General features: G+C 37.0%; 1 protein-coding gene across 2 annotated transcripts in view; it reads right to left on the reverse strand.

The window, feature by feature from the left end:
- Positions 1-352: 352 nt before the first annotated feature.
- The window catches only part of DDX46 (DEAD-box helicase 46), a 60,547-nt gene continuing 34,366 nt past the window's right edge, over positions 353-26,533 (reverse strand). Inside the window, 8 exon segments of one of the 2 annotated variants that reach the window (NM_001309276.2) lie at positions 353-2,056; positions 3,281-3,354; positions 9,595-9,739; positions 10,004-10,222; positions 11,566-11,739; positions 14,848-14,997; positions 15,322-15,459; positions 17,144-17,337. In NM_001309276.2, coding sequence (NP_001296205.1) covers positions 2,009-2,056; positions 3,281-3,354; positions 9,595-9,739; positions 10,004-10,222; positions 11,566-11,739; positions 14,848-14,997; positions 15,322-15,459; positions 17,144-17,337 — 1,142 coding nt within the window. In that variant the 3' untranslated portion in view covers positions 353-2,008. 2 annotated transcript variants of the gene reach the window in all.

A 26,533-nucleotide genomic window follows, 5' to 3' on the forward strand; every position in this document is an offset into this window, starting at 1 on the left:
TATTATTTCACGTATTTCATCTGTCTTACGCCAAATACAAACAGCATCAAAGACTAAGAGGCTTCTTCGGGAAGATATTTTTGAATAGAATTGTATATTTGGGGTAGTAAGTTGCTAGAATTTTTTAATAAAGATACTGAGAGTATAATACTTCTCTGACATGCCTACCAATGTAAACAAAATTAGATAAACGGCAGAAAACATTTCAGCAAAGATAATTTTAGGAAAATGCAGATTGAATTAACTTTATTTTATAAGGAATTTAGAAAACATGAGCAAATACTGATATTGCATTAAAAAAACAAATTAGTCTGTACATTATTCAAATTTTAAAAATCAAAGAGTCAGTGTGATACTAAAAAAAATGTAATAACAGAGAAATGTGTTTCATTTTAGAACAAAATACTATCAGTGGCTTATTACAATTAGATACACAAACGTAAAGGTAGTAATGCTAAAATGACGTAAAACTGAATCTTAAAGTGATCCTGCAGGCTGAAGGGAGCACCAGTTGTCACCAATATGGGACTGCCACATACTCTACCAAAGGAAACAAACTATCGCTACGTAAAAAAAAAAGCAAATAAATAAATTAGGGGAAAAAAGGAGCCCAAGAGGCCTGGAATTTTAGAGTAAATGGTTTATTTGGTTCTGTTGTTACATGTGTTTTGTCTGTTTTCTTCCTCTAAGAAAGAAGTGAATATGCGAGGGATCCAAGAATATTTGCCAATTATCTTAGTTTTTCAGTAAGGATAACTTTATACTGAAGAAATAATGATTGATATTCCTTGTCACTTTAACCACTTAATATTCTATTAAAATGATTTGTTTTAACAGCTATAGTATGCTTTGATTTTTTTCTTTTTTAAAAACTCTCAAGAATATTCAAAGGAACTTCTGTCTCTCTTACTTTAAGAAATATATCATTAAATTCCTGAAAAGTTTCTTTTTTCAAGAAGTGACAACAATATGAAGTTCTAATACACCAAAGAGTCTTGAAAAGAATATTAGGTGATTCAGTTATAACAAATTAAATTAGAATATTCAGGAAATTTATCTGAGGGATCAAAAATTTAATTTATGATTCCTTGTGAACTAAATTTCACTGAGAGCTGCTTAAGTCTAGCTCTAAAACATGGGTACCATTATACTTGAAAATTTTTAAGAAAGAAAATTCACAATCTATCTACTCAATAATCCTGAAGAAAACTCAGATTAAAATTAGTAGGGTATTTCTATGTACAGATGTATAAACAAACACTTTCAAGGGAGGAAGGAATCATATTAATATTTACAGGCTACAAATCACTTTAAGGAAGATTAAAAAAGAGTCAGTAGCTAGGTATAGAGGTTGTGAGGGGAACCTAAAAGTAGTAAATACTAAAACTCTTTGCAGTGTAAAGAAATGCGAAAAACTTTTATACTACAAATCTTTAATTTTACAAAACCAAAAAGCAATCCAACTATTGCCCATTTATGATGATAAAAATTGAAAAAAAACCCTCTGAATCCATTTTGTAAAAATTCTATATAACATTCTTAAATCCAGTTCATATTGTTCCACTAAGTCAAGTAAGATTTAAGCTCAAGGAGAGGGACACAAAATTAGAAAGAGAATTTTACCTTTTCTGAGCAGATGATCACAATTGTATTGCAAGAGGATAAAGTGAACAGCCCCTTAGCAACTTATGTACTTTATTACCTTCAATAGAAAGTCCAAATATTTCCATTTTTTTAAACTTCTGGAATATTATTCAGATATTTAAAATACTGATATGTAAGCTTTATATTAAAGGACTCTGAAAACAGGCCTGCTTTAAATATAGTCTGATAATTCTGGGGTACTTACTGAAAGAAGATTTCTTTAGCAAATATTTGTTCCTTATATTTAAAAAAATCAGCAAGATAGAATTTTAAAAATGTTAATTTACAATACATTGTAAACTGCAGACAACAATTGCCACATGTATCACAGACCAGTACAGGTAAAAAGTTTTTTCCAGATGTTTTATAAGACTTTGTATCTTCCTTTATTTGTCGGTTGGTATGAATTTTGCTACAATAGAAAACAAAAGATACATGGTCAGAAAAAGAAAAAATACATATGTTAAGGTAATTTCCTTTACAAACTTATAAAACTATCAGATATTTAAAATAAAAAATGTTAATATTATTATATTGAGGAAGTTCTGTCCAACAACTAATCTTATCTGTGTGTACATTCAACTATGCCTTGATAACTGTTTTAAACCAACTCGATGGTGGTGGCATCAAGGTTCTTTCTCTATCACTCGTTGGTGCAATAGTCTTAAGCACTTGATTTAAAGGTTGTTTTTCTTCTTGCCTCTTGTTTTGTGTACCTTCTATTCTTTAAACCTTTTATTCCCCCAAAAGAATGTTCTGTAAGGGGAATTTTAGAAAAACTCTCAAAAACACATTCTTAGAGGATCAAGTTTCCTTTCAAAGGGCCCTCATCTCAATGCACACATTGCAGGGAGAGTTTACAAGCTTTAACTAGCACTAAAGACATAAGGATGTGTCTGCCTCCTTTGGAAAGGAGGTCTATAAAAGGTTGCTTTTTCTAAAATCAAATTAAATCCTTACCTAAGTTTAAAAACTCTGACAACACCTGTACTGGCAAAAATATAGAGAAACTAGAATTTTCATACACTGCTGGAGGGAATATAAATTGGTATAATCACTTTGGAAAATTATTTAGCAATAGCAACTTAAAGCTAAACTACACATACCCTATAATTACAATGTTACTCCAAGGTACATGCCCAAGAGAAAAGGATACTAATGTGTACCACAGAGACATGGAAGAATGTTCAAAGAAGCGTTATTCATAAAAACCAAAAACTAAAATAACCCCAAAGTCCAATAGATAAATTAACTGTGGTATATTCACAATTAAATACCATATAGCCATGAAAAAGAATAAATTACTGCTAAATGCAACAACATGGATTGATTTCCTCAAAGTAACATTTGATTCCACTTATATGGAGTTCAAAAATAGGTGAAACTAATCTATGATGTTAAAAGTCCAATATTGTTACATTTAAGGGAGATAAATAGTGACGAGGGGCATGAGGGGGGCTTCTGGGATGCTGGTAATATTCTGTATTTCTTAATCTGAGTAGTGATCTCATCAGTGTGCTTACTTTGAAAATTCATTGAGCTATATGTTTATCATGTGTACTTTTCTGTATTTATATTATAGTTCAATAAAACATTTATTAAAACAAATAAGTAAGTCCTTGAGGTTTTCACTCACCAGTCGGATCAGTTCTTCTTTTATAAGCCTGGTGATTTCAGCCTTTGCTTTCTGCACAGCCAGTTCATTGGCACCTGGTGAGTGAGTGGAAAATATTCGTGTTACTAGAATTACACTGGATGTTGATCCATGTCATGGAGATCCAGTAGGAAATACTGTAGGTGACTTTCAGGAACATTGTACTGCCTGCCAAGATAGCTTTTCAATACCCGGTGGAACATCATCTACATTATATAATGGCTGCTTATCATTCTGATTACTTTTTTAGAGTTTGAACATAACCACTGAAGTCACATTACATGTAGTGTTAAGAGTTCTCGGTACGTTGATTAAAAAGAGCAAAGAAAAGATGATTAGTAATTTGTCCAAAAGACAGTAAGAAAAAGTTAAAGGGAAATATAACTTCCTGAGTTCATTTATTTAGCAAATATTTATTCGACATTCAAAGTCAGCAAATATTTCAGAAAGGTGTCATCTGAGCAAAGTCTTAGAGGACTAGCCAAACTGAGGGAGGAGAGATGACATGGAGAGTATTTTGTGAAAGGAATCACATGTGCAATGACACAGATTAAGAAAGGCATGCTTAATTACTGAAAAGTAAGAGAAGTCTAGCGTGGCTGAAAAAGAGCGTGAAAGCACATAGCAAGATAGCCAAGATGATGCAGGCTGGAGACATTCATTCATACAATTATTAATTCAAAAACATTAAGCACCCAACCATGTATGATATACTGTGGGAGATTCATTATACAAAGAATTTGTTCATGCTCTTTATGATCTTGTAGCTATTACAACAGGATCAGTAGGTAGGAAGTAGTCTACCCAAGTAACTTTTAAATATCATTTCTTCCAAGAAGTTTTCCCAAGTTCTTCAGGCCGAGTTAAGTGTTTTTTTCCCCAGTGCTCTCACACGATTGCGTTCATACCACCATGAAAGCACATTTTTAAGGTAGAATGAACAAGATTTTTTTTGACTAGATGTAGATAGTGAAGAGGAACAAAGTTAAGATGCTTAAAGTTGAGTAGCAAGTAAAGAAAGTAAGAATAAAGAAGATACTGAATCCCAGAGGAAGAACAGGTGTTATGAGCAGAGATGGTGGGTGAAAATTCAATTCTGAGATTGCTGTAGTTGAGGTGTTCATGGATATCCAGTTGTAAATGTCAATTAAGGGCGATGGAAATACAGACCAGAAGTAGAGGAGAGATGGAAATTAGACAGCCATCAAGGATAGGTGTAGAAGGATCTGAAGCCAGGGAACAATGCCAGAGAGAAGGTAAGTTTAAAGAGGTACCACAATGCACACTGATAAGAGGAAAAGAGCTGGACCAAAGAAGTGGATTAGAGATAATGAAGGACTAGAAATGAAATGTCCAAGAATAAAAGGAAAACTGGGTTTGCAATGTAGAGAACTTCATTTTTTTTTCTGCTTTTTCTCCCCAAACGCCCCCAGTATATAGTTGTATATTTTTTTCAGTTGTGGGTCCTTCTAGTTGTGGCATGTAGGATGCCACCTCAACATGGCCTGATGAGCAGTGCCATGTCCATGCCCAGTGCCCAAGATCCAAACCGGTGAAACCCTGGGCCGCCAAAGCGAGGCGCGCAAACTTAACCACCTGGCCACAGAGATAGCTCCAAGAACTTCATTTTTATCATTTTATATAAGAAAAATAAATGAGGGGCCGGCCCCATGGCCGAGTGGTTAAGTTCGCACACTCCGCTTCGGTGGCCCAGGGTTTCGCCAGTTCAAATCCTAGGCGCAGACATGGAACTGCTCATCAAGCCATGCTGAGGTGGCAACCCACACGCCACAACTAGAAGGACACACAATTAAAAAAAATATACAACTATGCACCAGGGGGGTTGGGGGAGAAAAAGGAAAAAAATAAAATCTCTAAAAAAAAAAGAAAACCAAATGAGAAAAACAATTCACAAGAAATAAGAAAATTTTCCCCCTTATTAGATATGAATAACTTTTTGACCCCAGAGAGAGGAGAGGAGGAGTGGAGGAAGAGGAGAAAAAGGAAGAAGAAGAAAAAGAAATGGTTAAACAACAAGAAGGAAAGATGGCTGTGAAGTCATAGCAATATATCTGAGTCCTACACTTCCACCAAGCCACCAACCACAACATTTTAAAGCTGTGGGTGCTGGAAGGGAAGAGAGGTGGATGAAAGCGAAGGCAAGGGTAGAATCAAGAAACAAGGCAGACTGAAAATTATAACCAAAATGAAATTCAGGACAAAAATATGCTACTTGACGTGAGCTGGTGTGAAGCTTGTTGATATTCTGTGCCGTTTTAAAAAGAAGAAAAATGACACTCTCATATAGATCCAAGTGGAAGAGTAATTTTCCTACTTTAGTTAGAGTCTGACCATTTGGACCAGTTTAAATTTTTGACTTATATAGCTTCTATAGGTAATAGGTTACATATGTTTATAAGCTGCCACTGAAAAAGAGGCATTTCCTTTCATTGGCCTTAAAACAACTCTGGCTGCTTTTAAGGGATTCTCCACTAGTAAAAAGAGAGGGTCGCAAAAACACGCTATAAATTATACAGGCTGGCTAGGCATGTAAGTCCTTCCTGTTCTCCTTCCCGCTGCCTGGTGGGAGGCCTGGAGCTGCTGAGCCACACAGAGCCTCCAAGGAGCCAGGCAGTGGGGTCCCTCCAATTACAGAACTAAAAACAGATGACACTAGGCTCCTTCCAACACCTGTTTTCATCCTATTAGTGTTCAGGTGATTTGGCTGGAGTTTCAAAAACTAAAAGATCTTTTAAAAATCTAATCATCAGTGAAAATTCTCAAAGCTTTAGATCACTTTAATTACCAATCTCCAGCTCTTATTCAGCATCATTATGTCCCTAGAATTCTCAAGATTAATTTTTGACAAGGTTATCTTTCTACAGGGCAGGGGTCGAGGGGGGAGCTTGCTTGGATTATAAAAACTACACGTTATTTCCTGAGTACAAGTTGACAGTGGAGAGAAGTGACCAGAACCATTTTAGGTGGATGGAAAAGTCAGCAGAAGCTGTGGGTTTCTCACTTCACTTGATAGCACAGGAGATGTGTTCTGATAAAGTCATATGTAAATTGACCTTTGATACATTAATTATACCATACTAAACAAGCATAATTACCTTTAAATTAATAAATTACATAGAGGATCCTTTTTCAAAGCAAACAATCATGTCTCTGATTTACCTCTTTGTAAGGCAGGCATTTAAAATATTAGTTTTGTTTAAATCATGCCCACGACATTCAAACTGAGAATAAAAGGCTGACTTTTCGTATACCAGAAGTTTTATCATCAGATTCCACTGGATGACATTGTGTCTCCATCCTGCATGGTCTAATAAACACAGTAGTAAGGGAGAGCTGTCCAGCTCCAAGTAAGATGGAATGTAAAGATGTCAATGTAATTTTCTCTCCTTGAAGATCTAGGTACCAGCAACCACCATTTTACTACACAATAAGGAACAGTGTCACATGATTTGGAAACACAGTGAGTCACTGGCAGACTGAAAGTCTTTCTGGATACATAAAATGGTGCCATGTAAAAACCTGGCTAGAAATAGGTATGAGTCAGTTTCTCAAAGTCATAATCACAAACAAAAAAATGCAATTTGCCTAGTTCAGGACTCAATCCTTTGTACACCATTTAAGAATAAGCATGAATTTTACTGTATAGTAATGGGAGAATGGCGACAACATGGAAACTAGAAAGGCTTGCGTTTGAGTTTCACCTTTCCCACAACTGATCACTAACTTAAAAAAGTCCAATAGTGAGACATACGTGAAAATGGCAGCGCAGGGAACTCAAAAGCCTGTCCCTCAACAAACGCAGCAAATAAATTTGCAAAAACTGTTAAAATCAACTTTATGAGAACTCTGGAAACTAATCACAAGTTTACAGGAACGAGGCAAATGCTTATTAAAGGGGAAAAAGAACAGCTGAATCTTGGGGCCGGTCTGGTGGCCTAGTGGTTAAGTTCGCACGTTCTGCTTTGGCGGCCCAGGGGTTCGGTTCAGATCCCAGGTGTTTGGCACTGCTTGGCACACCATGCTGTGGTAGGCATCTCACATATAAAGTAGAGCAAGATAGGCATGGATGTTAGCTCTAGGCCAGTCTTCCTCAAAAAAATAAATAAAACTAAAAAAAAAAAACCAAAAAACAGCTGAATCTTGGTAACAGAATTTTTCAGTGTTTTAACTTACTCTGACCCCACCAAACATTTCTGGCCAGAAAACACTTTCTCCTTCGGTATACATGGGGTGCACACTGCACATGTGCTTCTCTTCTTGTAGTCTTTTTACTAAAAAGCCACACAAAAACAATTTGAGGTCACCAATTAAAAGAGAAGTGATGAAATAGGCACGGTATGGTAGGCCCTCCATATCCGTGGGTTCCACATCTGCAGATTCAACCAACTGTGGATTCAAAGTCCTATGATCACTGCACCTGTACTGAACAGGCACAGACTTTTTTATCCTTGTCATTATTCCCTAAACAATACAGTATAACAACCACTTACATGGTATTTACATTGCATTAGGCATTATAAGTAATCTAGAGATGATTTCAAGTATGAGAGGATGTGCATAGGTTATATGCAAATACTATGCCATTTTACATAGGGACTTGAGCATCCATGGATTTTGATATCTGCGAGTATATGTGTATGTGTGTGTGTGTGTGTGTGTGTGTGTCTGTCTGTCTGTCTGTGTGTGTGTGTGTCCTAGAACCAATCCCTAGCAAATACCAAGCAACGACTGTACTAATTTACTTTGTCACATTTGTGAAATTCTCTTTGTTTTGGCCAGGAAAAAATCAAATTCTAAAAATAATTCCTAATATATAATTAAATTTAAGTTTATATTTATTTCAGTAAGGAACTTACCTAAAATTATATAGTCTTCACAAAAATCAAAGGAATGCCAAAATATAACAAGAAAAAAATTAACTAGTGACAAAGTTTATTTATAATATACTTTCAGTGGATCTAAATACCTTCCATTGATCTTTCCAACAACAAACTTTAAAGCTGAGCTATCCAATACAGTAGCCATCACCCATGTGACTATTTAAATTAATAAAAATTAAATAAAATTTAAAGTTTCTCGGTCACACTGGCCATACTTCAAGTGCTCCATAGCCATCAAAGAGAGTTCTACTGGACACTGCTGCTTTAGAAAGCTCAAATGGATATGCCTGTCAAATAATATTTTGTGTCCTGAAGACAAGTGGCTATAGGCTTAATCAGATGCGTTATTGAGAAAATTTATCAAGTGCCTACCATGTGCCAGGCATGGGTGATACAGCAGATGACAAAGTCACTGCATTGAGAGAGCTCTAGCAGGGGAGACAAGAACAAGTTGAAATATATTATAATTTCCATGTGATGAGTACTGTGAAGAAAAACAAAGCAGGTAAAGAGCTACAAAGTGATGAAGTGGGATCAGGTAAGGTTCCTTGTTAGAGTGCTGTGTATGACTCAAGGTACTAGACTGATGTCTGAGATTATACAAATTGCAGGAGCAGCTCCTTTGCAGCCATCTAAGCACTAGGTATGCAAACTCTGGGCTTACATGACACATGGAGTAAACCTCTCCACAGCTCCAACAACAGTATTCAACAAATATTTAGTTCATTAAATAGATGAAATAGACCTGGCTAGTCTATACTTAAAAAAAAGTCTACTATAGAGATGTTCAGATTAAATATAAATGAAGGGAGGCAAGTTGTGTACAATGCAATGGAATAACACTTTACTGGAAAAAATCAAAATGGAAACTGCCTTGTGAATTCCTTCATGAATGTATGAAATAAGGTTAAAAAACAAACCTGATCACTCTTAGATAATGCATAACTTATATCCTTAGAGTTATGGTATTAATTGTCCTCTTGTTATTTTTTTAAGGTATGCAAGAACTTTTATGAACATGATTTCAGAGGCAATATTTGCTTAAACATTCATGAAGCGGACTAATATAGTTGATTTACTTTCTAACCTAAACTGTGGCAAGAACATTCTACTTTCTAGAGGCATAAACAGATAGGTCCTTATAATACATGTTTTCTTTTACACTGATTTTCAAATGTGCCTGAATTGTCAAAACTGAAAGAGTCCCAAAAACAGATCATTCGCCTTTGTATATGTACTGAACTTATAAAGACCTCAAATGATATATGAAACTATTTTTTTCTCACACGTGTTCCTTATTTTCAGTCCTTACTAGAAATAACCTCACTTTCTCTGTGTGTCTATTACATCAACCTTGATCTAACTCAAGATTGAAACAGAACCAATAGTACATACTTTCTATTGCCAAGTAAATTTTCCGCTCTCCTTCCTTGGGTTCTTTGCCAGGTGGGAAGTAGGTTCCTCTGATTGTAATTGCGGCTTCAGAATATTCACTGATTCTCTGCAGAGCTTCCTTAGAAGTAACTTTCCACCTGGCAGTCTAGGAAAGAAAGGATGGGGGAAAAAATCATTTTATAACAGAATTTTAAAAACTTGGAGGACCAGCCCAGTGGTGTAGTGGTTAAGTTCACACACACTGCTTCAGCAGCCCAGGGTTCGCAGGTTCAGATCCCAGGGATGGACCTAGCACCTCTTGTCAAGCCACGCTGTGACAGGATCTCATAAAATAGAGGAAGACTGGCACAGAGGTTAGCTCAGTGACAATCTTCCTCAAGCAAAAAGAACATTTAAACCTGTTACTTGCCTGTGGGAAGTCATTGATTTCTAATTCTTCCTCATATCTCTTAAAAGATTCATTCTGTCCACCATCCTGTCTCTCCTCTTCTTGTTTCTCCAAAGGCACATAATTGAGCTTGGCATTGATCTTCTCAGCAAGCTGTTCTGCAATGGTTTTTGCAGAGACAGTGGGAGCCAGGATGGTGCCACCTCTGAGAATTGCATTGGTGGCCTGTTGCATCACATCCTGCAGTTAAAGAAGACCTACAGTCAAATCTCAGATGAGGGCAGAGACAAGATCTGAGACACCATGACAAATTATTCTCTGGAAAGTCACTGACTAAAAGCATCTTTCTAATGCAGAGTCCTACCCATATGCGCAATTTTGCAGTATATATTTATAACTGATACTTTAATGTATCTCCCTTACTTTGACGAGAAAACTAAAGAACACTCAACTTTATATTAAAAATTCTACTAGATCATAGATAACGAGGCAACTCTTGATATGAAACATAGTATATTTCTAAAATCGTTTATATGCTTTGTGGCTCCTAAGAGTTTCCTCTGAATTAGAATCTTTGTCCACTACCACCACTGAGCACCCCCTCCCACCATGGCCCAACCCAACCTTCAATAAATGATAGTAAATGACTTACTCAAAACCTGCTTTTAAAATTTGAACTTAATTTTACCATGTGCCTAAGGTAGACAGAATTCTGTGGGTAATACATGACACACACCTCAAGCTTTTCCAACAACACTGAAAAGTTACAGCTATTTGATTTCCCTAATAAAGAGGTATTAGCAGTAATAATCCTAGAGAATATCAGATTCAGTTCGGCAATCCCTGTTGTCAGAGGAGGTACAGGCTTGAATACAATAAACACTTTATTACTCATGACTAAACAAAACAGATGCAGAGACCTGAGGCTCCAAACCCTAACTGTGGCTGCCTCACTGCGTCACTCCATTACTTTCTTGCTTGGTCATCCCAGCTTGGGTGCTACAGACCTGAAACTCCACAGCCTACTAGACAGAGGGCTCTGCAGGTCCCCAAACTCTCAAAATCTGCAAAACACTGTCAAAATTAACAAACTATTCTTTGGGAATGCTACGAAAATTTACCCTTAGTTAAAAACTAAGTTAACAAAAAAAGCTCCCAAGAGTAAGACGGCATGTGAAATATTTAACACGTTTCCACTGTTAAAACTTATGTTAGTCTGAGTTATGTAGCTGGATATTTGTATTTCCAAGGAATTGTTTGTGTGCCCAATAACCCACCCAATAAAAACGAAGAGAGAAAAAAATTTTCTTAAGATTTTGGGAAGATCAATCAGAATACTATTTTCTAAAACTCTCCATGACTAACATGCCCAACAGTTAGGCCTTCCAGAATAGGCATTAAGTCCTCAGCTAACCACACGAGAAAGGCAACAATCAAAGAATTGTGTATTCAGAATAATGTTAAACTCTAACTCAACGTCTGGGACAACCTGTTCACTTGTGCAGACATAATTCCTGAAAAGCATTTAAATCAAAGAATTTATAAAAAGTATTGACTAAGACTCGGAACAAATTACTTAATACCTGAGATTCAATGCCCAAATTCTTCTGAGCGTTGATTCTAAGAGCCAATCTCTTAGCAATTTCTAATTTCTCAGCATTTCCTGCAGTTGGAGCAGGTACACTAGACGTTCCAGGAGCAGCCATATCCTTCACTCTCTTCTTTGAATTAAACATGCTTTCAATTTGCTCATCAATCTAAACAAGAAAAAAAGGATTAGTAAAAATCAGATTAAAAATACCAATTTAGGTATATCTAGTACAGACTATTTCTACCAAAAGACTAGAATCAGACAGTTACATCCATGTTAATTCAACCACAAAGATCAAGAGGAAAATATACCAGCTATTTGCTAAGAGTGACACATTTCATTTCGAAAAATCAGTTGTCTACGGTGAAAAATAGAGATACAATGCTGCAAGAACCACTTAAGGAGACTCCTGAGAGGCCCAGAAAATACATCCCAGTTAAGCAAATGAGAAACATGTGCTGTCAAGACAAAGCAGCCAATATGATGCAGCTAAACTGCTCCAGGGCTCAGGCCTTGAGGCCAAATTACACTGCAATGAAAGAGGCTGGAAGAAGGGCAATAACTCAGGCCAGTGGACAACTAAAAAAAGTCAATGATTCCGAGGGGGAATGGTACAACATGTTCCTAAGGCAACGCTCCAAAAATTCTTCCTAACTCCTAAAACGCAATTGGATTTGCCCAAAAAACTGGGTAAGAGAATCAGAAAAGAAGGCTTTACTGTTTTATTCCTTTGAACCAAGAAAGGAAAGAAATGAAGGTTGGTTTCCCCATCAAAGCAAGAGCAGTGCAGAAAAGCCATAGTTCTCCAGGAGTTACATGAGTCCTAGTGCCACCACATAATCCTCAGGTTAGCACATCTACCTCATAAACTATTTGCATTTCCTTTAAAGATGCCTTTTGCCCAACAATGACTACTGACATTGCCAACTAAAGAGATGCAAATCCTTTCATATACTCAGATTAGGTTTACCTTCTAAATCTCAAATGCAGAGAAAAGCTTGCTTCAGGGTTTAAAATTAAGTTAATTTAAAAAGTCCTTTTACTGAAAGAGACACATCTATCTAATAAGGGGTTTTAGTTATCAACTACTTTTAAATTTAACATTTAATTGAGCAAAACTGTTTTAAATTAACCAGCATAGACAGCATTAAAATCCAAAACAAATGCTTAAAATCAGGAATAGGAAATGTGTATGGTGCTAGTTGAGAGGAGTTACTTTACTTCTGACTTTATTCACTTCGGAATTGTTCTAATTTTTATGAAAAATTATATATTATTTTAATAACCAGAGAAAAAATCAACATATTTCATTACGAAATTTGAAAAAATGTTTAAAGTAACGTCAAAAACCTGAGGTGGCTTAAAACAAGACCACAAATTTTTTAATACTCTCCCCTTCAAGAGGCAGAGACTCTCCTTGAGTGTGGGCTGAACTTAGTGACTTTTGCTTCTAACAGATAAAGTGAAAGAGGCGGTGTGTGACTTCAAAGAATAGTCATAAAAGGCAGTAAGGCTTCCTCTACTCTCTCGGATCACTGGCTCTGGGGGAAGACAGCTGCCATGCTGTGAGGACACACAGGCAGAGTAGTAAAGAAAAGAGGCATCTTTCCAACATCAAAGTGAGCGAGCCACCTTGGAAGATGGTCCTGCATCAGTCAAGCCTTCAGATGACTGCAGCCTCAGGCAACCTCACAAGACCGCAAGCCAGAACTACCTGGCTAAACTGCTCCTGATTTCCTGACCCTCAGAAACTGTGAGATAATAAATGTTCACTGTTTTAACTACTAAGTTTTGGATTGATCTGTTACATCATAACAGATAACTAAAACGACTTAATTGAATTTTAAGCCAATATGGCATACTAGAAGGAAATGGCCTAGGGTCACCAGGAAACCTGGGTTCTGGTCCTGGCTGTGCTTAACAGCTAGTATGGTCGTGGACCAAATACTTTTTTCCAGGTCCTCAATTTCCTCAAATGACAAGATCAGATTAAATTCAAGATCAATTAAATTTCAAAAATTGTGTTCTGAGCTAAGGTTTTAATAGGGTACATTAGAAAATGTTCTATAATCAAAGATTAAATATGTGTGAGGAGTTCTGGGTTAAACAAAGTCAAACAAACTTCTTTAATTAAGAACTTTTCAATCCTCTGATATGCTAATACCACTACTAGTGGTATATACCAGGCAGATTTTCCACATTTATATTATAATGAAAACATCCTCCTCTAAAGCTCAAGCTCCTGAGGTTTTGGTTCCAAAGAAGAAGACTCTGTGAAACGCTCAACTAGCTGAGGCCTCAGGGTCCCTCTTCAGTGGGTCACAAATAATGCCATAAGCTAAGAATTTGGGCTTTGAAGTAAGAATGAAATGGATATAGGTCCCAGCTATATATATATACATATATATACATATAATAGCTGTGTAAATATGAAAAGGTTATTACTTCTAAGCTTCAGTCTCCTCACTCGTAAAATGGAAATACTCTGAGTATCTACTCTGTATGGTTACTGTGAGGAAGTAAGTGAAATAATCCCTGTAAAGCACTTGACACAGTGCATGACACTTAGTAGCACTCAAAAAATGTTGACTATTATTAATAAGGATGTTCTGTAATAACAATTCAATTTAAAATGATAAAAAACAATGTCAGTACAAATGTTGTTAAAGATAAGGGGGGCCATTCTTACACACCACTATGGTGAGTGCAAAGTGGCATACTCATCTTGCTGGAGGACAATCTGACAATGTTTTAAGACAAATCAGATATACCCTTTGGCCTAGCAATTCCATTTATACACTCATCCTCAAGACTTAATCTGATGAATGTGCAAACTTTAAATGCACAAGGATGAGCAATGAAGTACAGTTACTATACAATGAAGTATATTCCAAATGACGAACATATAAAAACAACCCACGTATTCAAAAATAGGGGTCTGATTCACTAAACTGTGGAACATCCATATAAAAAAATACTATGTAGCCATCAAGAATAATCTGAGTGAATTTACTAAAATGGGAAGATTTTAACATAAGACTGTTGTTGTAAAGAAGGTTATAAAGCACTATGATCTCATTTTTATGAAAAATGAGCATATGTGAATACACAGACACACACACACACACACACACACACAGAAAAGGGTTGGGAAGCATACACACCAAAAATGTTCTAGTAATTGGCTATCTCAATAAGCCTATGGCAAGACTTCTAGTACAAAAGAATAACTGCTTCAACTGGCAAGAATGAGGCTTAGAACAACAATACTTACATCGACGGCAGCATCCTCATCATCTGAATCTTGCAGACCAAGAGCTGCTTTTTGTAACTTCTTCCTCTCATTAGCCAAAGCTTGTTCTGTTTCATCAAACTTGAATCCCTTACCAGAGAACCCACTACTCTTTTTAATTATTTTCCCTTCCTTTCAAGGAAAAACAAAAAAGTTAATTTCATGCTAAAAAACTTTAATGTTCAGGAATTTACAGCAATTAAATATTTTTCAAGGGGGTGTATGCCAATGTAACAAACACTTCATTTAGCATGTGAGAAAAAATGACTAGGCAGACTACTCAGAATACTAAGTTAAAGTAAATGGGAGGATTTTCTCACTCCTTCCTGCCCCCACCCCCCTGCCTTCTCTAAAGAGATAAATGAAAATAATCCTATCAAGATCTATAAGTATTAAATATTCAGTTTAGAACACAAGAATGATTTGCATAAAAATAACAGGAGTTAAAAAACTCACAGCTTTCTGTTGATCTTTGAAATCACTCCAAAGTTTCTCTAGATCAGGAGGCACTGCAGTCCCTGACAACTCAAGAGCTTTAATTATGTCCCCAGCATAGCGAGCTTGATCTTCTGTGATAAAAGTGTACGCATAACCCTACAGAATGATGAAAAAGTAGAACTATTAGACACTAACAAGATGAATCCTACTTAGATCACAAATAAAATAAAATCTGAACCACCTAATAAATCCTCTTAAGACTGACTTTGTTACTAAAGAATTTTAAAGACCATAAAAAAAGTCCTACTAAATTGTTTAATGGCTCAAAGTGAAATATCCAAGTTTAATATTTAAAAATAAAATAAGCAAACAAGTTTGGGGACCTAATGAACAGCATGGCGATTACAGCTAATAATACTGTGTCATATATCTGAATGTTACTAAGAGAACAGATCTTAAATATTCTCACCATAAAAAAGAAATGGTAACTATGTGATGGGATGGAGGTGGTGGCTAATACTATGGTGGTAATCATTTTGAAATTTATAAATGTATCAAATCAACATGTTGTACTCCTTAAATTTATACAACGTAATGTGTCAATTATACCTCAATAAAGCTGAAAGAAATGAAAAAAAATAAGCAAATAGAAAGTTTTAATTTCTCTATGCATAAGCAGAAACATATGTGATTTTACATAAATGCACAACTGCATTATCATAGGTATTAACTTTCTTTAATATAGTATTTTATTTTTCCCTTTTTGGCTTGCATTCCCTTCCTTCACTACTGTACCACTCTACCCCAGCAAACTCATATTAAATTCCTAGGATGTAGCTTTCCATATATTTTTTAAACCCAATAAAAGAGATAAAAACATGTATGTGTGTATATATATGTATGTATATATAAAGTGTTTTTATATGCAAAAATGAAGTCAGCTACATTACCCATCTGGAATTCTCTAAAGCTTTAGGGTTCACATGCCCCCGGCAGCTTTTTGATTCAGGCAAGAGAAAGACTGGAGTTGGACGTAGAGGAATAGCAAACCATAATCAGATTACCATCTTCACAAAACACTGCCCCTACTAGTGTACAAATTTTAAAACATGGTTTAATATTTTATTTCAGGAATCTCTGGAAAGTAACTTAACTTCTACGTGCCTCGACTTTTCTCATCTATTAATCAGGGTAACATCCACCTCAAAGGGAAGTTGTGAGGATGACTTGGTACCTGGCATTTAATAAGTACTCCATAAATATAACCTACTGCTATTAATATTATTGCTTCAGTATGCAGAAATGTCCAGGGGTGGAATATCAAATATATCATCACCAATGTTTCCAACAACAGAATATTCTGCTGCCTTCAAAAACAGTTAAATACAAATCTATACACAGGTGAATCAAAAAAGCAAGTAATATATATGTGTATTAGGAGACGGAGGAAGGAGAGAGCACAGGGGTGATAGGCATGGTATGAGTATATTTTATGATCCAACATTTTTAAAAACAGTAATGAAAGATCCCAAACTATGTGCATGTATATATGTATATAAAAATTTTTAGGTGGGGGGAAAAAACCTACAATGGGACACAAATGGTTAACACTCTCTGCCTACAGAGAACAGCTACATATCTGATAATTTTAACAATACTCAGACAGGTATATGTATATAAATGACGAACATCAACTATTCCCCACACTCTGATGATTAAGGATTTTCAAAATGTCCTCAAAACTCCTATTACCTATTCCTTAAAATCCCAAAGAAACACATATATTTTAATAAAATAGAAATCAACTTTTAAAAAGTTCTTTTTGAAAAATTCTTTTTACTTTGTTGCCTGCTCTTCCAGTCCGTCCTGCTCTGTGCACATAATCCTCATAATGGTTGGGGCAGCTGTAATTTACTACAAGAATCAGATGTTTCACATCTAGACCTCGGGCAGCAACAGAGGTAGCCACAAGAAGTTTGCACGTCCCATTCTTAAAGTCATTTATGATGCTATCTCTGTCATATTGATCAATGCCTGCAAGTAAATTAAAGAGAAGAGCTGTAAAACCACGTATTCAAATTAAGTTTTCCACTTCCTCTGATACTCAGAGAAAGCAGTTAAAACACAGAATAAAGAACAAATCCAACTTATATTGTCCAACAACTACAATATAGAAAATAAAACACTAAAGAAATTTAATGGCAAGATCAAAGGTTACCACTATTAACTCATTTATGAATCTTACAAATCTGCCCTCATTTTGCCCCCTTTCTTGTATATAAGGCTTATAACTGCAGAAGCCCAATCTCAGAACTATTACCTGTTTGAGAGACAAAAGGAGAAAAGGCAGGTACATTCAGCTTATATTGATAGGATTCAGATCTTTCTCCTTCTGCTCTAGGTTATTTAAAGCCTTGCTATTCAGTTTTGTCCAAGGACCAAACACAGCATCACATGGGAGTTTGTTAGAAATACAGAATCTCAGATCCTACCTCAAACTACTGAATCACTTCTGCACTTTAACAAGAAGCTTAGGCGATCGCATATGCACATTAAAGTTTGAGGCACACTGCTTAAGAAGTAACCAATTTGATTTCTCTTAAATATGTTACCCAAACAGCCTCAGGGTGAGTAACAAAGCAAAGCATAAAATACCAAAATGTTCTATTACAAGATGCCCTGGTCACAAATATATTCTATGACGGGGTACCCAGGAATCTCTAATAATTAGAGAAGGGAATGGGATAAATCACAAACCTTGAAAATCATTTTTTACAGCAGAAGATATTCTAAGATTTCATATAAAACCTGAGTTTAACATACACAGAATATGTAGCATTTAAATGTTTATCAATATTAATTTATATTATTACCCAAAGTTTTAAATGTACTCTTCAAAGATTGAATTAAAGAAAGTATTTGGATCTTACGTGAAAGAAACTAGGATCGAACACCGTACTCAAAAATCCCATAAGAAAAATTAATGGAATTGATATCAATATAAATTAAATTTATAATTAAAAGACACCAAAACTTTTACTTTAGACTGAGGTATCTTGACTATTAAGGCAACCGCACATATTTTATTCCATGGAATTGAATGTAACACACTAACTGAGCATATGGGATGCCTGCCCAGCAACCAGTAACCCTCTTCCTTTTTAACATAATCTCAATTTTGTTCACATATCCACTCGACACATGGTCACATATATCAGAGATGAGCCCAATTCTCAGTCTCAGGAAATGAACCATTAGTGTAAATCAGCCCTTCTCAAGTTTTCTGGGCTCAGACCACCTTTACACTTTTAAAATTATTAAGGACCAGACCCAGAGAGCTTTAGTTTACATAAGTCATCTCTATCAATGTTTAATGTATTAGAAACTAGCACTGAGGAAATATTAAAATATTTACTTGTTTAAAAATAGCAATAAAGCAATTGCATGTTAAAATTAAAAACATTTTTATGAAAAATAACTTTTTCAAAACAATAAATTTATTAAGACAATTTATATCTTTGCAAATCTTTTTAAAGTCTGGCTTAATAAAAGATAGCTGGAGTCTCCTATCTTCTGCATTCAATTTGTTGAAATACAACATGCCATGCAGTCTCTAGAAAACACTACTATACACTCATGAGAGAGTAAGAGTGAAAAAGGCAAGTAACAGGGTGGCGTTACTACGAAATGTCTTTGAAAGCCTCAGAGACGCCCAGGGTCCTAGGACAATACTTTAAGAACCATTAGTCATTCCCCTTGCTATTAATGACTTAGGCATAAGCATGTGATGCAATTCTGACCAGAGACAAAAGAAGTACACACAGGCGATTATGGGGAAAAAAGTTCCTTACTTATATAAAAAACACATTTCCATCAACATCGGAGAAGCTCTTATTGGACCAACCCTCCTGCAGATAACAACTATGAATTCTGGACAAAATATAAAGAACAAATACCTGAAAGCACCAGAGAATAACTAAGAGCAGGCAGAAACTGGAAGGGAGCTGACACTTAGAAGAATGTAATGGCACTGGCTGAGTTCACAGGATTTTATTTATTTATTTCAAACTTTTTGTTTGAGGACAGGCCCTGGGCAGCACAGGTTTACTGACAAGAAAAAACAGAAAGAAGAGCTCAGGACCAGAAAAGAGGGGATGAATCCTGGAAAGAATAACAGAGTAGGCACACTCACGTGTGCATAGAAACACTGCCCAAATATCTAATCCCTAAACCACACATGCATCAGGCAGAATTCAAGCAGCTCAGCTATGGCTAAAAGAAATTAATACAGATTTCACATGCTGCTCATTACAAGAAACATTGTTTTGGGGCTGGATCTGTGGCCAAGTGGTTAAGTTTCCACACTCCACTGCAGCGGCCCAGGGTTTGGATCCTGGGCGCGGACATGGCACCGCTCGTCAGGCCACGTTGAGGTGGCGTCCCACATCCCACAACTATAGGGATCTGCAACTAGGATGTACAGCTGTGTACAGGGGGGGTTTGGGGAGATAAAGCAGAAAAAAAAAAAAAAAGATTGGCAACAGTTGTTAGCCCAGGTGCCAATCTTTAAAAAAAAAAAAAAAGAAACATTGCTTTGAAAATGGGTCCAGCCAAGTTAATGCCCTATTAAGAAAAAAAAACCTCTAAAGGGAAACATAAAATTCAGATTGTATAATGTATCCTTCACAAAGGCCAGTATACAAACCAAAACTATTAGACATACAAAGAAACAGAAAATATACAACAAAATCAAAAGAAAAGACAATCAATAGAAACTGACTTCAGATGACCAAGATGTTGTAATTAACAATCCAAGATTTTAAAGTAACTGTCATAACTGTGATCAAAGAAAAGTTTCTTAAATGCTCATAACGAATGGCTAGGAAATCTAATTAGAGAAGCAAGAAAATAAAAGAGTCACTTGGAAGTCTAGAACTAAAAAAATAAGTGAACTTAAAAATTCACTGGATGGGCCTAACAGCAGATAAGAGATGGCCAAAAAAACCTGAACTTCAGGGGCCGGGCCTGTGGCCCAGCAGTTAAGTTCGAACGCTCTGCCTTCGACAGCCCAGGGTTTCACCAGTTCGGATCCTGGGCGCAGATGTGACACCGCTCATTAGGCCATGTTGAGGCAGCGTCCCACATGCCACAACTAGAAGGACCCACAACTAAAAATATACAACTATGTATTGGAGGAATTGGGGGAGAAAAGGTAGGGGGAAAAAAAAGAAGACTGGCAATAGTTGTTAGCTCAGGTGCCAATCTTTAAAAAAAAAACAAAAAAACCTGAACATCAGACAGAGTCAAAGAAATGATCCAAGAGAAAAAAAAGGTTGAAAAAGAAAGATTGAACAAAGCATCAGTGATATGTGAGACAGTATTACAAGGTTGAACATACACATAATTGGAGTCCTCCCAGAAAAGAGAAAATAGGACAAGAAAAAAAAACAACAATCAAGAATTTCTTAAATTTGGGGCCAGCTCAGTGGCATGCTGGTTAAGTTCACACGCTCGGCTTTAGCAGCCCAGGGTTTCACCTTTCAGATCCTGGGTGTGGACCTGGCATCACTCATCAAGCCATGCTGAGGTGGTGTCCCACATAGCAGAGCCAGATGGACCTACAACTAGAACATCCAACTATGTACTGGTGGGGGGTTTAGGGAGAAGAAGAAAAAAAGAAAACCCCAAAGAAGATTGGCAACAGATAGTAGCTCAGGTGCCAATCTTTAAAAGAAAAAGAAAGAATTTCCCAAATTAGGGGTTGGCCCAGCGCCCTAGTGGGTAGTTCACATGCTCCGCTTTGGTGGTCCAGGATTCACAGGTTCAGATCCCGGGCACGGACCTATGCAGTGCTTGTCAAATCATGCTGTGGCAGCATCCCACATATAAAATAGAAGAAGACTGCTAGAGATGTTAGCTCAGGGCCAACCTTCCTCACCAAAAGAAAAAAAAGAAAAAGAATTCCCCAAATTAGATGCAAGACATAAATTGAGAGATTCTAGAAGGTCAGTGAACCCCATGTAGAATGCAAAGAAAATCATACCTAGATTCACTTACCATATGACTCAGCAATCCCATTTCTGCTTATCTACCTTAAGGAAATAAGAACTTATGTTCACACAAAAACCTATACTTGATTATTTAATATCAGCTCTATTCACAATTGTAAAAAACCGTAAACAACCCTAACATCCTTTAACAGATGAAGAGATACACAAAGAGTGGTACATCCATACAAATATTACTCAGCAATAAAAAGAAATGAACAAGGCAACAACCTGAATGGATCTCAAAGTCATTACACTGAGTGAAAAAAACACGTAGCAAAAGGTTATATAACGTATGATTGCACTTGCAAACATTCTTATCAGAACCATTAGTGGTTGCCAGGGGTCACAGACAGGAGGAGAGTTAACTGTATAGTTACTTTTATAGGGATAGGACAAGGGAGTTTTTAGGGTGATGAAGCTATTCTGTATCCCAAGTATAGTGTATCCTGTGGGATGGTTAAAACAGCCAAAAAACTGGAAAGTGCCCAGGTGTCCAACAGAAATGACTAAGCAAACTATGGTATATTTATACAATAGAGTATTAGCAACAAAAAGGTAAAATATCAGAACTACTGATATAAGCAACAGCATGGATGAATCTCAAAAACATAGCTGAGTGAAAGATACCGGACACAAAACAGTTCATATTGTATGATTAATCTGAAAATCTAAAACAGGTAAAACTAATATATGTTGGGAAAAAATTTAAAAACCGGTTGCCTCTGAGTAGGGGCAGGGATTAACTGAGGGAAATTTTTGAGGTTATATCTTAATACAAGTTTGGGTTTCACAGCTTACATGCATTTGTCGAAACTCATCAAATGATGTACTTAAGACCTGTACAGGGGCTGGCCCCGTGGCCGAGTGGTCAAGTTGGCGTGCTCCGCTGCAGGCGGCCCAGTGTTTCGTCAGTTCGAATCCTGGGCGCGGACACGGCACTGCTCATCAAACCACACTGAGGTGGCATCCCACATGCCACAACTAGAAGGACCCACAACAAAGAATATACAACTATGTACCAGGGGGCTTTGGGGAGAAAAAGGAAAAAATAAAAATAAAATAAATAAATAAATTTTAAAAAAAGGACCTGTACATTTCACTATACTGTACCTGCAATTGTTTTCTTTTTGAGGAAGATTAGCCTTGAGCTAACATCTGTCGCCAATCCCCCTGTTTGCTGGGGAAGACTGGCCCTGAGCTAACATCCATGCCCATCTTCCTCTGCTTTTTTATATGTGGGATGCCTGCCACAGCATGGCTTGCCAAGCGGTGCCATGTCCGCAGCCGGGATCCGAACCCCAGGCCGCCAAAGCGGAACGTGCACACTTAACCGCTGTGCCACCCAGCCAGCCCCTACCTACAATTTTTTTATGAAAAAAATTTGGGGGGGGCTGGCCACAAATGGTTAAGTTTGTGTGCTCCACTTCGGCAGCCCAGGGTTTCGCCAGTTTGGATCCTGGGTAGTGACATGGCACCGCTCATCAGGCCATGCTAAGGCAGCGTGACACAGCACAACCAGAGGCATTCACAACTAGAATATACAACTATGTACTAGGGAGCTTTGGGGAGAAGAGTAAAAAAAAAAAAAAGAAAACTGGCAACAGTTGTTAGCTCAGGTGCCAATCTTTAAAAAGAAAAAGAATTTTTGAACTAGTGTTAATAATACACATAATGAACTGAAATGTACTGATGCTATTTTGAAATGTATCAAAAAATTAAGAAAAACTGATGAGTAGAAGAACAGACAGATGAATAAAGATGAGATAGAGAAATATAACAAAAAGATAATTGTAGAATCTAGTATTGGCTATTCAACAGTGTTCACTATACAATTTTCTCAGATTTTCTGTGTTTGAAAATTTTGGTAATAAAAATAGGGGGGGAAAAGGACACGCAGACGTATGGAAAACACTCCTTCTTCCTCCAGAAGTTGGCCTTTTTGGAAGTGACACTCAAACTGCAGAAGCCTTTCTGCTGCTGTGAAGAAAGCTAGCTTAAGAACCAAAACACTCAGGGTGGGGGTACAGAAACTACAATATGGTGGCGATGCTGCATCACTGAATGAAGGAATCCTGGAGTTACTTTGCCATGGGATTTCATGTTTTGTAAGATAATAAAAATTTCTCATGATTTAAGGCAGCCGAGTTCATATTTTCTCTTACTTGCAGAAAAACAAGAAAAAAGTAACCAATTAATAGTACATATAAAAGGCCTCAATATGGGACTGGCCCCGCGGCCGAGTGGTTGAGTTGGCGTGCTCTGCTGCAGGTGGCCCAGTGTTTCGTTGGTTCAAATCCTGGGTGCAGATATGGTACTGCTCGTCAAGCCATGTTGAGGCAGTATCCCACATGCCACAACTAGAAGGACCCACAACGTAGAATATACAACTATGTACTGGGGGGCTTTGGGGAGAGAAATGAAAAAAATAAAATCTTTAAAAACAAAAAAACAGGCCTCAATAAAGCATTTTGCCCTATTAAAAAACAGGTCTTTGCTCTCATATACCATAATTACCCAGAAGCAGAAACTGCTGTACTGCTTTCCTAATTTCAACATTATTTACCATATTAAACGCAAGTGTGTGTTAAAGAAATTTTTAAATTATTTGCTGTGAGTGCAAACACGAAGAAACAGATGACTGACAAAATAGAAACTGCAGCCACGGTTTAATGAAAAATATTTCAGAATTTTTTTTCATTTTTTAACCCACTTTAAGGAAATGCAGGTATGTGATAAGATGAAAACAGAGTTTTAAGAACAACATGCTCTTCAAACATTTTGTTCATAAACGATAATTACCTGGCCTTCTGTGCTCCAACAAATCTCTAACAAAAAAGTCAAGCGATCATGTAATGTTCTGATTGCTATACTGAGAAAATTATATCAAGTTAAGAAGGGCAGGAGGGGGTAGAACACAAGCCACTCTCTTACCTCCTGCCTTCCCCCCTCCCTGACCAGACCCGAGGAACAACAGGCAGCTCTGAAGTGGCAACACTGAGAGTCTCTGAGCTTCTTTCTCCCTATTCAGAAGAGTAAGCAGGAATAAACAGCTATGAACTCATTTAGTGATAAGTTGTACAAACTAGCCTGACTGCCCTTTACAGAGATCGATCTTAAAAGAGCAGAAATAGTACCATCTCCATCCTTACAAATGAACACGTTCAGTACTTTCTCTCATTTGGTCACAATTCAGAGTTAGTAGCATCTTGTGGTTGTAATAACCCTAGCAGGAAGAATGGACCCAATGTTTTGTAGTTTGTATTTCTGTCTTCTAAAAGGGTACAAAATTGTATGTATTTCAGACATGGTGACACCCACACTTTTCACTACTAATGCCATTACACTGTTTATTATGTATAAAAGCATATTACTTACACGTGCACATTAGGAATTTCACGGTTACACCTTTTATTTTGAGGAAGACTGGCCCTGAGCTAACATCCGTGCCCATCTTCCTCTAGTTTATATGTGGGACGCCTTCCACAGCATGCCGTGCCAAGCAGTGCCATGTCCGCACCCAGGATGCAAACCGGCAAACCCCAGGGCCACCAAAGCGGAACATGCGAACTTAACCACTGCACCACCGGGCCGGCCCCAACACCTTTTAATTCTTAAAAAGCCCTAAATAATTTCTCATTTAATACATATATAGCAAATAGGCCTTTATTTACTTACACATTAAGAGAGCTTAAAGACAAGACTTATGATCAAAACAAAACTTCTCTCTGGTTTTCCTTCAGAGATTCAAAACTGTCTGTTCTACAACAAAGTGACCTGATAAAAATGTCTAAGCTAATGCATACATTTTTATATGTGCACTGAATAGAAGCATTTACTTTGAGACACAAGATCCACATGGACAGACCTGTTTTAATGAAAATATTTCAAAAGTACAGAAAGACAAATATAGGGCAGAGAAGAAATCACCAAGGGAGAGAAAGCTGAGCCCAGTGTTTCAAATGGGGGGAATAACTAAAGTTCGGGACTAGAAGCTTTGCAGCTAACAGCAACCAAAACATTTTCAGGATGGTGACACTAATATGGCAAAAAAAAAAAACACTCTGTGTAAGTCAGTACCGACTATCTATCCTAATGATTAAAGTAAATGTGGAAATTCTGGAAAGGTCAAAAATATGGAGATAGTAAAAAGACCAGTGGTTGCCAGTGGTTGGCGGAAGGGAGGGATGAATAGGAAAAGCACAGTGGATTCTTAGGGCAGTGAAAATATTCTGTATGATACTATAGTGGTGGACACATGTCATTATACATTTGTCCAAACCCAAAGAACGTATAACACCAACAGTGAACCCTAATGTAAACTACGGACTTAGGGTGACATTTTGTGCCATAGTAGGTTCCCTGATTGTAACAAATGTACCACTGTGGTGTGGGATGTTGATAGTGGGGGGAGGCTATGCGTTGGTGGGAGCAGGGAGTATACAGGAACTCCGTAACTTCTGCTCAATTTCGCTGTGAACCTAAAACTACTCTAAAAAATAAATTCTATTTTGAGACTGGCTCAGTGGCACAGAGGTTAAGTTCACGCACTCTGCTTCAGCAGCCTGGGGTTGACCAGTTTAGATCCCAGGTGCAGACCTACGCACCACTTATCAAGCCATGCTATGGCAGGCGTTCCACATATGAAGTAGAGGAAGATGGGCATGGATGTTAGCTCAGGGCCAGTCTTCCTCAGCAAAAAGAGGAGGATTGGCAGCAGATGTTGGCTCAGGGCTAATCTTCCTCAAAAGGAAAAAAATTAAATTAAATTAAATTAAAATAAAGTCTATTTAAAAAAAACAGTAAATACAAAAAGATCAAAATTAAAATGAAATGACTTTGGCATAAGAGAAACATAGACCAATGGAATCAAGTAGAGAGCCCAGAAATGAACTCTCACATAAACGGTCAACTGATCTTGACAAGGGTGCCAAAAATCATTCAGTGGGAAAGGACAGTCTTTTCAACAAATGGTGTTGGGCAACCAATATCCATGTGCAAAAAAAAGGGAGTTGGACTCATATCTTACACCATATACAAAAATTAACTCAAAATAAATCAAAGACCTAAACTTAAGAGCTAAAACTTCTAAACTGTTAGAAGAAAATAGGGAAAAATTTTCATAACCTTGGATATGGCAATGATTTCTTGGATATAAACACCAATAGAACACGCAAGAAAAT

Source organism: Equus caballus, chromosome 14 (assembly GCF_041296265.1).
Source record: "Equus caballus isolate H_3958 breed thoroughbred chromosome 14, TB-T2T, whole genome shotgun sequence".
NCBI lineage: Eukaryota > Metazoa > Chordata > Mammalia > Perissodactyla > Equidae > Equus > Equus caballus.